General features: G+C 46.4%; 2 protein-coding genes and 1 non-coding gene across 3 annotated transcripts; 2 read left to right on the forward strand and 1 right to left on the reverse strand.

The window, feature by feature from the left end:
• The first annotated feature begins 359 nt into the window (after positions 1-359).
• pnocb (prepronociceptin b) lies at positions 360-4,561 on the forward strand. The gene is made up of 2 exons (XM_068754001.1): positions 360-497; positions 3,902-4,561. The coding sequence occupies exons 1-2, from the start codon at positions 360-362 to the stop codon at positions 4,559-4,561; spliced, it is 798 nt and encodes a 265-aa protein (XP_068610102.1).
• trnat-cgu (transfer RNA threonine (anticodon CGU)) lies at positions 3,716-3,788 on the forward strand. Its single transcript has one exon. It is a non-coding gene; the product is annotated as a tRNA-Thr (tRNA).
• A 1,518-nt stretch (positions 4,562-6,079) lies between the features above and the next one.
• Positions 6,080-11,402, reverse strand: znf395b (zinc finger protein 395b). The gene is made up of 10 exons (XM_068753800.1): positions 11,306-11,402; positions 9,718-9,873; positions 9,409-9,581; positions 9,200-9,316; positions 8,867-9,113; positions 8,675-8,775; positions 8,140-8,431; positions 7,328-7,423; positions 7,008-7,118; positions 6,080-6,915 (listed from the first exon to the last, which is right to left on the reverse strand). Exons 2-10 carry the CDS (start codon positions 9,838-9,840, stop codon positions 6,808-6,810), a joined length of 1,368 nt encoding a protein of 455 aa, XP_068609901.1. The 5' UTR covers positions 9,841-9,873; positions 11,306-11,402; the 3' UTR covers positions 6,080-6,807.
• Between the last annotated feature and the right edge of the window lie 3,546 nt (positions 11,403-14,948).

Below are 14,948 nucleotides of genomic sequence, written 5' to 3' on the forward strand. Positions count from 1 at the left end.
TCACGAGTTCCATTAGCGATCCACCCCTCCGGCCTGCAGCTGACACTTTCTGCCCACTGGAAAATACCCATTTTCACATTTATTGCTTTAGGTGCAGCTCTCTCCATCCCACCCACATTGTCCATTTTCTGGTATTGGCTGAACACTTCACATCGCCACCCTCACGTTTTCCGACCACCCAAGTTCCCTATAAAGTGGCACTGATGGGCTGTTTCTGCCATTCTGTCCACTTTTTCCCTCCAGGCTCATCTTGGATTTAGGTTTAATCGCACCGTTTCTCCAGCTGTTGACCCGTCGCTCAGACCCTTCTACCTGTTGCCCCCCCCCGTTTTCCCCCTCCCGTCTGGTTTTCCTGAGCGATGAAGATCCCTCTTTGGTACCTGGTGGTGCTGCTGGCATGTCTCTTCACCTCCGGATGCAGCGACTGCCAGGGGGAGTGTGTCGCCTGCGGTCTGCTCTTGCAGCGTCAGCAGCTGCAACAAGCCTTCAACACCATGGTGAGTATTTCTAGGAGTGAATCATTGGTGATAAGAATATATTTTAACTTGCTCTGGGACTGCATTCTTTGAAATGCAAAGTGTAACAAACATTTGTTGCCATGGTAAAAAATGAAGTCCTGATATTGGGGTTTCCTTACTTAATTAGAATAATTAACCTGATTGCATTTGATTTAGTCTTTGGATTTCACACCTTCCATTAAATAGTGAAATCCTGTGAATAAACAAAGAAAGAATCAACTAACAAACAGACATGGTTGGGAAAACTACTCCTTTTTAAACGGGGCACTATAATTCAATGATAGATGATTATAAACCTTAGTGGTTTGGCATCAATGAAATATATCTAAGGCACAGCCTGCATGTGTCACGATCAATCAAATCAGTGCGAGTAATGCTCAGTGATTTGATTGGCAGATAACAGAGTAGCGGAAATTTATAGCAGGCATGAAAATGAGTCTGTCTAGAATGTTGGGAACGTTTTCCGTGACTGCGAGTCCGCCGCACCCTTGACAGTTTTGCATGAATGGTGTCGCCCTGAAATGTGAATACGCCATTCCTGCTGCTAAAAGATGCAAAACAAGCAAATGAAAGTCACATTTTACATGGAAGCTTTTATTCTTTAAATACCACGAATGAAAGCTTTGGAAATTCCTTTCTTTCTCCAACTTCCGTGGGTGAAAATGTCATGGATTTTTGTCATCGGAATAGATAGAGCGTGGAGATTATGCGTAACAATTTATTCCCCAGCATAGTGAGGAATCAATACTGACAGAAAACCACAGCGAAGGAAAAAGCCTCTCGTATAAGTTCCACCTGTTGCACAGACGGAATAAGACGACCTTACCTAATAATTAGAAAAGTGTTCTGTCTTGGAGCTAAATGATTTCAGCTGCACAACTGACCATTATTCCCCTTTTATAGCAGGGGGGGGGGGGGGGGGGGGGTTATTCACACGTCTAAGCATCTACAGCACTTGTGCAATGCTTCGTGACTAACATGAAGATGCCAGCCTTGCGCTGAGAGCATGCGGTTGTCCTCCGCACACCAACAGAGACGCCACCATGCACCGCAGCACACAAGCTCATTCCCAAGCAGCACAAAAGACACATCAGCGGGTAAAAATAATCCGTGGGCGGCCATGGATAGCTGCAGGACGGCTAATTTAGCTGATAATGATGCGGAGAGAGACAGCTGGGCCCTTTTTGGGAGTTGTAATAGAACTCTGTAATTGACTGGGGCTCAGTATCATCAGCATCCCAGGCTTACCATTGGCGGCTGACATATTTTATCAGTTCCTCATTGTGTTATCTGCTTTCCCGCTGAGCCGCAGATGGAACCCACTGAGCCACTCCGTTGTTTCCCCACCGGTGTTTGTTATGAGCCCATGGATTTATGAAGTGCGCCTACATGCTCTCATGAACAATCATACATGCTCCCAGACAACACGTCTGAAGCATGTCCTACTCTTGTATCCCTTTCTTGGCTGCGTTACCTGAATAATGCGGCTCTAACACAAACAGCAGATGTTGGAGACCAGCTGTTTTGCACTTTTGTGGACAGCTGTGTAACTTGTTGTGTGTTTCCTTACACACACCAGACATCAGTCGTGCCTCAGGCTGGGATTTCGATGGTTTGTTCCATGATGTTGCAGTTGCATGAACACACACAGTAGCAATCCTTTTCGACATGCATCACACAAAATTCAAGCGTGTGGGGCTGTGGGCTGTCTGAGGAATGGATTTGCCACATAAATTCTGCCACGGTTGCATGTTCCAACTCAGATGACTCTTGTTTTTTGTTTATTAATGACTGAACCTGGGAAGATTCTATAACTTTGACATTTTCATTAACTTCCAACCCTGATCCTCTGCTGACAAAAGGAAGTGTCTGAAGCCTCCTCGCCATCCAAACATCTTGGAACTGCTTATCCTCTGGCTCCTCATATGCATATAAAGACACACACATCTTATCTTACTCATAAAGTCTTTTAGATTGCTCCATTGATCTGACCTGGAGAATCCCCTGGTGTGCTCATTTCATTTACGATGGGTAATTAATTTCCGTTGATGGATTCACAGAGGAACTCCCTCTTCTCTGGCCGCTTTGATGTGAACAGGTTTTCCCGATAACAATGCAATTTATCTCGTTTGAGTGAGATTTGATGAGAAAAAGGGGATTTGCTTCTTAGCGCAAGCTGAAATTTAACTCAGAGGTCTCTGGAGTTGAAGGAAGGAGAGGACGGCGATGCGCATGCATAAATCCCGACAGCGTGGCAGCTGGAGCCTATTTTCAGATTATTTACCCTGTCTGAGGAAACAGTTAATGCACCGTGGTTTTCTACTTTCAAGGATATAAATAAAAGTCGGTTTTATTTTGAGGCAAAAATACTCCGGCAAGATCATCTTCAGGCACCTTAAAACGAAATTCAGAGTTGCATTTCAAGTGCTATGACCGGATAATATAGAAATATTGAATTGATTGTATTATTATCTTCAAAAAAGCAAATGTTCTTCACACGCCCTTGCTTCCAGACCGTTAAAGTTGGGGGGGGGGGGGGGGGGGGGTTCTATCAGGATTGGTTCAGGCAAGGAAGCCAAGCTGCAAGGCGTGATGGAAATGAGACAGGAAGGTTATTAAAATGGACACACTCGAGGTTCAATATCAAAAGTTCAATTGCAAGACATTACCGGTATATGTCACTTTGACAGAAAAAACATATCATTACCTGAAGCTGAGGAGCCAATTGATAAAAAAAAGAATGCAATTTGCCTGCTGTCCTTCAGACTGATTTATAATTTCCCCCAATTTGGTGCTGTCAATCATTTTTCAAGCGGTCGTCATATTTATGAAATGATGGACATCTCATACGTTCAAGGCACTCTGAACGCGACAGGAGCAATGCCCCCCCCCCCTTTCCTTCTGTGGAAAATCAGCCATCCAGCCTTCTCAGCCAATACAGCAAAGGTTAAATACAAAGTGCGATGACTTCAAATGGTTCTTATATGTTTTTAAAAGTAAATTATGCTTTTGTTGCTGTTTTTTTTTAGAGGTTTTAATCATTCCTCTCTTCACTGATTGGCTGATTATTGATAGGGAAATACATAAAACAAGAGAGGAGGGGCGGATAGAATCTTAATAAAGTAGTGCAATATGTTTTTTTATTCAGCTTGTTGTTAAGCTCTGCCCCGGAGTTTGCAACGTTAGATCCTGTCACTGGCTCTATAGCTCAGGGGTTAGAGCACTGGTCTCGTAAACCAGGGGTCGTGAGTTCAAATCTCGCTGGGGCCTAGAGCGGGCTTCTCCGAAACATCTGACTGTGCTTTTTCCCACTTCTTTTCACGCCATGGTTTCAGCAGAGTGAAACTTAAATTCAGCGCATCGCTCCTTTTCACCCTCTGCAGGTGTGCTTGCTGGAGTGTGAGGGCCACGCCTCCCGTCCGTTCACATGGGAGGTGTGTAAACGTGCTGTGAAGTTATCCAACCATCCCACTCTCTCTGAGGGAAGGGCTCTGTTCAAGAGAGCGGGAGAGGAACTGGATCTGACCTCGCTTGGCCTCAACTCAGACAGTGAACTGCTGCAATCTGCAGCAGTAGACCGTTTCCACGAGGGGGGTCGGGATGAGGCGCCCTTTGAGCAGCGCAGCGTCCAGTATGACTCATCCCTGCTGGAATCCTCTGAGGAGGGGGAGGGCCTGCGGGGTCTGGGTCTCAGTCCGGAGGACAAAGAGAGGAAGCCGAGGGAGGACATGGATGCGGGGAGCGAGGGGGACGAGGACGAGGATGAGGATGAGGACGACACCTCAGAAGGCGTCTCCGTATCCAAACGCTTTGGTGGCTTTCAGAGGGGGCGCCATGGGTACAGAAAGCTGATCAGCTCACCCATGAGGCACCTACAAAAGCGCTACGGTGGGTTCATAGGCGTCCGGAAATCTGCCCGCAAATGGAACAGTCAGAAACGGGTGAACCAGCTGCTCAGGCAGTACCTGGGCATGAGGAGCAGCCGCAGCGGCAGGTTCAGCAGCATCCCCGTAACTCGGATTTGGAGGCAAAACAAACTGTGATGCATTTCTGGTTGCTCTCACCCAATCCAGCCCCACTTACCTCAGCCAATCACGTTCTCAACCCTCACTCCGAGTCCATCGCCATCGCCATCAGAAGAACAGGCTCCGCCTTCTCGCTGCACCTCTCTTTGTGTCTCTAAGTAACAAGGAATGTTTTGGCCGTGACGTCCTTCTTATTAAGCGTATTTACACTCCATTCTGCGAAAATAAAGGAATTTAGAGAAGTGCAATTGAATATATTTTTGTGTGTCAGTATAATTAAGAGATTGAAAAAAAAAGAAACACTTGAGGTGACATGAGACTTTCATGCATGTGCGAATGGCTTCAGCAGCTGCTTTGTACTGTCGTTTATGAAATGAGAACTCATGACATGTTCATTTACGCTTCGTTTCCTCTTTTAAATTTGAATAATTAAAATTTGAGACCCAACAGTTAAAGTTTTAAGCGCTAAAATAATCTAGTAAATTCAACACAGATGGAAAACCTTTTAACTCACTAAATCGCTGCATCTCTCCATCAAAAGGTTTTCTTTTTTGCTTTCTATTGTATTCTAATTTCGGACATGAAGTCTCTACGGGTGTAAACTTTGTTAGTGATGAGGGGGGGGGGGGGGGGGGGGGTGCTCGATGGCCCTCATGGGCTCCGTTCAGTGGAACAACACTGTCACCTGCTGTCTGAGGATGAAATATGCTGCCCTCAGCTGACTCAGGATCAGCTTTTGCCATGTCCTCTCTCATACGTTGCCTTTAGTTCTCTGGAACGAGATTTGCCACTACAGGAAAAATTAGACATTAACTTGAAAGGACAAACGTGTATCAGAGATACCGGTCCTTTACTGTAAAAAAAAAAAAGAAAGAAATAGAATCACCGTGCAATAATTTAAAGTGTTGCCACATGTCAGGAGAAAAAATCCCCAGTCAGTTCTCAAACATTAACTCACCTGGGGCTCTTTGCAGTGTGTTCCTGTCACTGTCGTCCAATTGAACACGAGTGCATGGAGCTGGAAACTGGCAGGGACCATTGGGTTTATTATCACGCTGTCGGATGGGAGAGGAAGCCGAAATTACCCCAGCCCCGAACGTCACCGTCCTAATGTACCGTTTGAGGGCAGATGGGTGAAATGAACTGTGCTTATTATTATTATTATAAAGAATGACATGTCTGGCCTGGGTAAAAAAATACATCTGCTAATTTGTTTTTATCAAGATATTTTGGCCCCAGTAACAGATCTCATCTCAGTTTAGTGGATGCAGTATTTGATTACGAGCTGTAACAGTGTTCAGTTGAGTGCGTGAATGTGATTGTTGTGCACATGCATGCGTGTGCGTGCGTCAGTAAAAAAAAAGAAAAGAAAAACAAAGGTCATTTGTGAATACGGTGTACATTTCAAACTACATTATACCATTGTTGAGTCTTCATATAAAATGTGTATAGAGAAAAAAAGACAATAAAATAGTTTGCTATTTCTTTTGTGGACTGTCGTGCACGAGAAAAAAAAAAAGTTCAGACGTTTTCAAATTCTCAGTGCTTTTTTTTAATTTGTGTTTGACAATATATTTCATCTTTTTTTTTTATTGCTATTACAAACTCATTCCTCTAATTCTGACCCCCATCGCCTCGACTCCATAGCTTCACGGTCAAAACCATTAACACTGGTCGCGTGCCAAACACGTTGGGCGGGAACAACATTGGCTGAGTCGAACCAAATATAGCTTATACTCTTTTGAGTTTATATTCCAACAAAGTGCCAAAAACATTTAAAATTCCAAGAAGTAATAATCTGCCCAAGTGCATGGGCCAAAAAACGAGACGATAAAAAAGGTATAAAATACTTGTACGTAACTCAAAGCACACAATATACACCTGACCCACTGTGTAACCACTGGAAGAGAGGATTGGAATAAAGGAGACATGCCGAGTAGCGTTCTACTACAGTGGAGCTACAGGTTTAGTACTATGACCTTTGGATAAAGTGGGAGAGCGTTTGTAGGCTTAGCACATCACAAAGTCGGTCAACAGGGGGCGCCGACTTGAGTTTTCAGGATACGAAGACACAGAAAAGTCCATTTTGCATTTGTTAAGGAAGGAAACGGAACGAGCTGAACGTAAAAACCACATGGAGTAGAGAAGAGCGCGGCTCTCGGGCCCTGATTGAAATCCTCGTGATAAAAAGTCTTTCGCCTCTCGTTCGACCATCGACTCGCTCGCTTCCCAGAACATGATTTCTTCTTCTTTCTTTTTTTTTTTTAGTCAGGGAAACGCTGGCAGGCTTTTTTCCAGCGGCAGGCGGTGCACCACTGATCCTTGCGCTCCACTCCGTACACTTTGCGGCACTTCTTTGCCTCCCCGCGACCCTTCCTGCAGACGACATGAAATATTATAGCAATCATGCAGGTATTTACATTTTAAACAGCGGGTAAATCGAGGAGGAAGGGGCGTCGACGACTCGCCTGAAGGAGCAGTGGCTGCGAGACGGCGACGCGCTCATAGGCTGCAGCCTGTTCTGTTGGAGCCACTGTTCCCCGACGCTGACGGACCGAAAGCGTGGTTTCACCATCTGAAGAGAGCGCACACACACACACACACACACACACACACAGGATCAGGATAGGAAGTCATGAAAGAGGCAGAAAGAGGTCATCCAAATCGGATGCCCAAAACGGTTCAGCTGGCTCCTTTCAATGCAAAGAAGCAAGATCCTTGAAGTCTTTCACTTTGTGGCAACAACTCACTCCAGAGATCCAGACAAACAGAACTTCGACCTACCGGGGCGCTGCTGTGGCCAGAGACGGAGGAGGGGGAGGTCAAACCATGGCCGCCGGGGCCTCTGGAGGTCACGGGCACCTGGACAGGGCCACAGGCCTGGAAGAAGAAGGAGAGAAGAGAAAGCGTCACATCTACAGGAAGTTACACGACAACATGCTTCTACAAGTAGGCACGTCGGACATTCAGCACATGTTCGGTCTCCACAATCTCCTGAGGAAAATATCGCTTTGGTTTCTAAATGCTTTAATATTTTTGTCTTAATATTGTGGCGCTTGTTCCCCCTCCGGTGAGTCGAGTCTCCTTGGGGCGAGCGAGCAAGCCGCCAGCTTGCCCTCTCGCTGTCACAAAGCCCTACCTCAGATGAACAGGGCAAACACGGGTCAAGAGTGAGATGCAGAAGCGAAGCTCATTGTCTCATTGGAGCGATATCAAAGCACGCTAGCCATGTAGCATGACATGCTCGCACGGAGAACTTTAAACAATGTCATCGGAGACATTTATTAGAAAACTAAATCTGGATGCTCTTGTTTCTGTTTGCATTTACAGCTTGATTAAACAGGAAACTGTGACGTCTGTGAGGTCAATTCTTGTATTCACCGGCTAAAAGCAACGCCGCACATTTAATAATTTACGCTAACGTGGGCCGGGTTGTCTCCTTTCATTGCTCTCCAAAAAAAAAAACGCCGCACGAAAAACACAGAGAATAGCACACGCGTTTAGAATTATTGACATAAATTAGGGGCAATAAATCTGTCAATATAAGCATATTTAGAGCATATTTAGAGACTGAGGGCAACGCTGCCACCCCCCACCTGATAGAGATGCTCTGAGTGGATCTGCCAGAAGCTGCTGGGAGCCGATTGGCTGAGCGGACTGGGCCTGCAGGGGCCGGGGCCGGAGCTGGAGTTGGACCTTGGCCTGTGAGCCGGTGGGATCTGGAGCTCCGAGGCCGGAGGAGAACCGCAGGAGGACCAGCTGGGATGAGAGGACGAGGCCTGGGCCTGCTGCTGGGACGGAGCTGGAGCGGAGCTGGTGTCCATGGGATCGCAGGAGATCTTGGTGTAGTAGAAGTCTTCCTCTCTCTGGGACTGATCTGACCCACTGCTGTGTGTGAAGTCAAAAATCCAGAATGGTGGTGACTAATTCTTAAATCTCATTTTTCTAGTGTATGATTTGCATCCAACAAAAATAAATTAAGAACCCAGATTTAAATGTCTGGTCTGTTAAATCCAATGACCTTATATTCTAATTTAAACTGCTTCGGGCTTCGGAGGAGGTATGAGCTCTACTCAGGGATGTTCTAGAACATCTGATTCTACGTGCAGCTCAAAGGAAAGCCCGACTCACCCCAGATGCAGCACACGGATATGTCTTTTCATCCCGACTGAGGACGTTAGCACCTTGCCGCAACTGGGCCACAGACACTTGTAAACACCTCGGAAGGAGCTCTGTGTGGGAGGACACCGGCAGACAGGAAGTCAGCAGCCTTTTTGTCCCCGCTGCTGAGCAGAGAATCGTCATTAAAATAAACCTGCGTACCTTTGGCTTTTTGGCGTTAAGCTCCTCCCCCTGCTCCAGCTCCATGTGGAGGCCTTCATCGGGGCTGCTGTCCACCTCAGTGACGGACGGCGAGGGGGCGGGACTCACGTTGCCGTGGTCCCAGCTCCAGTAGCCGCTGCTGCCGCTGTCAGAGAGCTCGCCGCCGCCACACTCCATGTCGGCAGGCGACGAAGACCCGGCTGCAAAACCGAACATCCTGTGAATGACTTGTGACGTAGCTGCAGACCTGATTCCTAAAATCCTCTCCGGATTTTAGGAATCAGCCTCACCAGCAGGGATGCTGGTGAGGCCCGTGTGTTCATGAAGCGAGACTGACCTGGCCCTGGATCCGTTTGTGGAGGACTCTGGACCACGGGGCTGCAGGACAGACTGGTCAGAACCATGGCTGCCATGATCTCGTCCATCTCCACCGACTCTGGACTGCGAAAACTGCGGGCACAAAAAGATTTCCTTAGACCGCTGTGATCCACCACCGGCACACATTCACAGACTCTTAGCCACCCCCCCCCCCCCCCCCCCACCTGCGCGGCGTCTCTCCAGGAGAGTTGATAAAGTGCATTGTGGGTCCCGCGGTTCGCAGGGGAGCTGCCATGCTGCTCCGTCCTCGCTCGGCTTGGTGAGCTAACGCCTTGCTCCTGTGGTGCTCACTCTCCGCCAACGCCCCACCAGCCTGGACACAGCTCTGGGTAGGCGTCTTCAGGCAAAAGGGACAACTTCATGAGCTCTTGGTTCAAATAACCGGGCCCGGAACAGAGTTATCTCATACTCTGGAGATTCAGGAAGGAGATAATAACAATCTACTTTGAATAGGACTCCGCTCATCTACTCACTGGAGTCTGCTGCCCATCGCTGCTGTGGGTTGTCATGGAGACGCAGACCTGCGGTCCCAAAGGCCCCCCGGTCATCCCGCCCGGCCTTGCTCCAGCTCCATCCCCAGGTCCCATAGCTGCCATAGTGACGGGGACTCGGCGCAGTGTCACCCCTCCCTACAGACAAGAGGTTTTAAGAATAATAATAATATTTATTACACTTACTACACTTGCAATACGTGAAACTATAACACTATATATCTGACAGACAGCTAAAGCTAAAAATTCAAACAGTGAAGATTTGATATTTTAAAAGGGTCTACATTCTTGGGTCAGCTTTAGAAAGACTTTAATATATTTTTTGGCTGTATTTTTTGCAGTAAAACAAACAAATCGTCGTCTTAAGTTGCCTAGGAGAATGCTAGAACGCTTTTTTTTCTGTGACTCTCCAGAAACAGTTTGTGGACTGACAAACTCAAATTGAATTTCTCTGCCTGAGACAGATTCACTTCAAACTCCACATCTCGTTGGCGAGGCAAAGATAACCCTGATCAATGACGTCATGCCTACAATCCACGCAGTGTCCCTTTAAGACTCACGTTTAAATAAATAACACTGAAAAGCTTCCTTCTTTTAAAAACCTCGGTGATAAACGTGACCGATCAGGCGTTCCGGAGACACAATCTGACGTTCGGTTACATTAGCTGTGGCCTGACGCCCAGAATGGGGGAAAATGGGGGCAACGTTGCATTCACGGAACACAGGAATTATGAATAATACACCGCATTCATTGTCCATGGTTAGCTGTGTGTCAATCATTACGACAGTTCGACTGTTAAACCTTACACCAGTAGAGTCTGGGTGCACTTAAACAAAAAAAAAAGTGTAATTATATTCTGATAAGGAAATAATACAATAGTTATCAAAGAGAAACACAAACAGTCCCGATTCCTTTCGCGACACTGGAACGCCACACGAAGGCCTAGTTTCTCCACATTCTCCACCAATCAGCGTCCAGCTTCGGTAGTAAACAAGTGTCACCGCGTAGGTGGAAGCGGACGCTGATTGGCCAGCCGTTCGGCTTTCAGACACACACCCACTTTCTGACAACGTGTTCAGACACGAGTTTAGCCGGGAGGGACCGATCTCTGGACGAAGGGAAATAGGCCGAACTGTCCGATAATGAACGCAAGACAAACACCGTTAAACGCAACGCGTGACGCACGACGCCACGAATCGCAGAGCGGTGGAAATATCTGCGTAAATATGTGCGCTAAACGGTGTCGCTAAATATAGCAACAAACAACAATAACGTCATCGCCCACCGGCGCGGAAGGCCGGGATTTGACGGCAAATAATAAACTCCCGACGGGACACAGAAATACGAGACGAGGCGCGTTTTATATGCGAGATAAGATAAGAAGGCTCGTGCAAATTTGATGAAGTTTGCGCACGATCGTAGAGCTTTACAGGAATCACAACTATTTCCTCAAATAAATATAAACAGAGTGGAGGCGGTTATTGCGGATTTCTAGAATAATAGCAGACCTAATAATGTCCGACGACAACAAATAAACAACCGGCTGCAACCAAACAGCATATTCCTTACGCGGTCGATGGAGACCTCTGTCCGGTCCTGGCCCGTCCCGTCGAAGCCGCAGCAGCAGCTGGTCGTGGCTGCCTTCGCTGTCCCGCCGCTCGCCGGCTCTTCTGTCTGCCGGGGGGGTGGGATTGGGGGGGGGGGAGTCGGAGCTGCAGCAGCGGGTCGGAGCTGCCTCGCACTCCCGCCGCTAACCGGCTCTTCAGTCTGCCGGTGGGGGGGCGGTCGGATACGCGCCTACGTGCGTCGCTCTGCTCGGTGAACCAATGCAAGGCGGCGACAGCTGGACACGGCGCAGTGATATCAACGAACCTACAAGCGCGCCGTGCACAAAAGAGGATGATCGAGGTGAGAGGTTACCAGATCATCATCATCATCATCATCATCACTGTCTCAAACGCGCATCCTTTAACTCTGTATGAAGAAACTGTGAATGGTTGAGATTCTGCTTTGTCAAACATCAAAGGCGTTATAGATCGATAATGAACGTTTAGCATGAAATATAGTTAAATCAGATATCATATATAACATTGGTGTAGTTGAAGTATAATTGACTGTAGTGCTATATATGAATCATGCCTTTATTTACATTTTTTTATTGTTTTATATTTAAAAAAAACCCCACATAGATTAGTGATCGAAAGCTTCCAAACACCATTAATTTAATGAAGTACTAACTCAAACCCAATAAAACCGCTGACACCATGGCTCATACCATCAACCCCCAACTTCACATGATAAATTCACCACACAGAGATCAAACACTTGCATTTCCAGTGTGTGTGTGTGCGTTTTGCAGCATCCACGCATGTGTGTGTGTGTGTGTGTGTGTGTGCGTTTTGCAGCATCCACGCATGTGTGTGTGTTTTGAAGAGACCGGATTAGTGTCGGCTGTCTGCACCCTCTCCACCAGACATCCAGTCAGCAGGGATTTTAGGATCTGAGAACCAAATCCTAGTCCCAATCTGAGTACTAACCCAGACAGAAATCCTTCTATTTAATTCCAATCATTAATATCTCCATGTAGACTCATAGTTTATGTATTTTGTTTTCTTGTCTTTTGTATTTTCTCAGTATTTCTTTCCTTTGTACAAATAGCTACATATTTTTACACACGTTTGAAAATAAAAATTCATTCATTCATTGAAGGTCTTCTGCAGACGTCTCCACTTATCAGATAGTTAGACGTGAACACGTGATGTATTTATTCAGTAAATGTTTAGACAGAAGATTTTGTTAACGTACTGTTGTACAATCGGTATAAAGGATTTGAAGGGGCGTGGTCAGTGGTTTAAAAATTGATATTTGTTTAAAGGACAGCACTAAGAAAGGACGGATCCTCTGCCAGTTTGTCCTTTCGTCCCAACGCAAGGAAATGCTGCCTCACCGACTTCACACCAGAGAGAATAACTGTTTAAGAATTAATGCAGAACATTGTGCGTACAAATAAAGTACTCAGACAAATGAGCAGAACAACACAAGTAAGAACAAAAACATTTGCATGCATCAGTCCTGATAATGATGCCTTCTCTTTTCATCCACCTCTCTATTTGGAACAATGCAAAGTTGGGAAAACTGGGAACGAGTGGGATGTGATGTTGAGTGTAATTTGTCCTCTATGTTGTGCTTATGTGGGTGGGGGGGGGGGGGGGTTCAGTGTTTCCGAATGGTCAGCTGCTGATTATTCGGTCACTGCACGATTCCTCTCCATCGTGGTGATCGCGGTATCGGGCATGTCGTTATGGTTCCTCCAAGATAGAGATGAATCTGGACATTTTGAAGACAACATTTCAGCGAAATTGAAGTGTCTGATTGAAAATGTGTTTCCATTGCCAGAGAACTCACCCGCTCCCCTCGATGTCCGACTGGGTCCTCCTCCTCCATCAACTTGCTGTGGAGGTAGAAGGAAAACATCAAAAGGACAATAACAACATGCTGCGTGCTGTTGTGTCGTATGATCCCAGCTAGAACGCCATTCATGTTGGAATATGAAATATGCGATTGATTATTTACATCAAAAGATGTAAATGGCTACTAGTAAATGGAAACTAATGGCTATGACACACTCATAATATAGTGATGAACCCCACTGTGATCTTTGAACAGGACTGATGGGAGAATCTATTTTCACTTGTCTCATGGGTCTGGATGGTTTGAGTCTAATGACGCCAATAGTAGCTCCCTGCTAGCTGCTGATAATCAGCCACTTATGTCCCCTAATTGGAAGCTAATGAGCTCCAATAGCTGCTAAATGCTACATTTCAATATTTCAAGTCAATGTTGCATCAATGCAATGAAGTCTCAAGTGACAGACTGAGAGAGAGAGGTCCGTATGGAAGAGGAAACAGAGAACGAGGAAGAGGAGCACGCACATACCGTCGTGCCTTTCATGTCATAGGTATTGTCCACTTTCCTGTAAACCATAAGCAAAATGCATTTTGATTAGACGGTGTAAGTAACTACACAAATTAGAGACACAGTCACATACCGTCCTGTTTCTGCATGTAGGTTCGGTTTGAAGCGTTTTTAAACGCTGCATGTGCGTTGATTGCTTTACGACTGCTTTATGTCATCATTTTCCCTCAACAGTCACTGTCCGGTATCCAGACCGGCTAAGATAAAGCCAGGTTTAAAGTAGCATTCGTGTGCTTCCGTTTTGGAAAGGCTTCGAGAGGCCAAACTGCCACTAGTTCAACATGAAAACTAATCTGGCTCGAAGCCAATCTTCTTCCATGTTGGTCCTCCTTCAACGAGATGCTGAGGCAGCAGATATGTGACCCTACCTGTGCTTGATCTTGTGAGACTGAAAATCAGATGAAAGTTCAACAGAATCTTCGGTGAGCCCTTTAATACTGGGGGCTGTTTATCAGTTAGCACCCGTGCCTACAGGTGGGTTCCCTCCATGCAGTCTCGTTCCTCCGCGTGACAAACAGCCCCCTGGAATGTCGATGAATAGACTGCAACAGAGCCGACTATTGTTTCACCCGACTCTACCTGCTGTGTCACTCCAACTGGTATGTTTGGCGTGACAACTGAAGTAGAGCAGTTGAAGCCCAGCCCATTGGGACAAGTGCCGGCAGCTTAAAAGGTACGCTCATAGTCTCTGGCTTCCTCTTCAACACGGTAACGCCCTTTACCTAAAAACCAACTATCGAGTTGAACAAGTCGCTGCTGCTGAAAAGCGAGGATTAGCATTGGCGGACTTGCAGCCCTGAAGACAGAACATTTAAGCAACCAGTGTTTCCAGAGGAGCAACTTTAAATGGCTGCTCTTTTCTGGGTGGTACCGGCGATCCCAGTTACTCCCACATAAATTGAGATTTTTTTTTATTTTATTTTTATTCCTGTAGCTCTCTTTGAGCGACGGCTTTCAAAATCGAAAAGGCTCAAAATGAGCGAGGACGAGCAAGAAAAAGACGTGACACAAATCCACTTAAAAGTCACGTCAGTGTTTGCGTGTGTCTCCTTTACCTCTCACACTGGGCACAAAGGGTGAGAAGAATGATACAGAGGATGAAGAAGGTGACGAGGCAGATGAAGCCCATCTCTACAGATGAAAACCCACTTGGAGGGAGTATCTCAATCATCGCTACTGGAGCCATTGTTGTAGAGCTCTGTAAAACAACGGCGGACCACATCAAACGTTTTAATAG

The sequence above is a fragment of the Brachionichthys hirsutus genome, chromosome 20 (assembly GCF_040956055.1).
Source record: "Brachionichthys hirsutus isolate HB-005 chromosome 20, CSIRO-AGI_Bhir_v1, whole genome shotgun sequence".
In the NCBI taxonomy this organism is placed as follows: domain Eukaryota; kingdom Metazoa; phylum Chordata; class Actinopteri; order Lophiiformes; family Brachionichthyidae; genus Brachionichthys; species Brachionichthys hirsutus.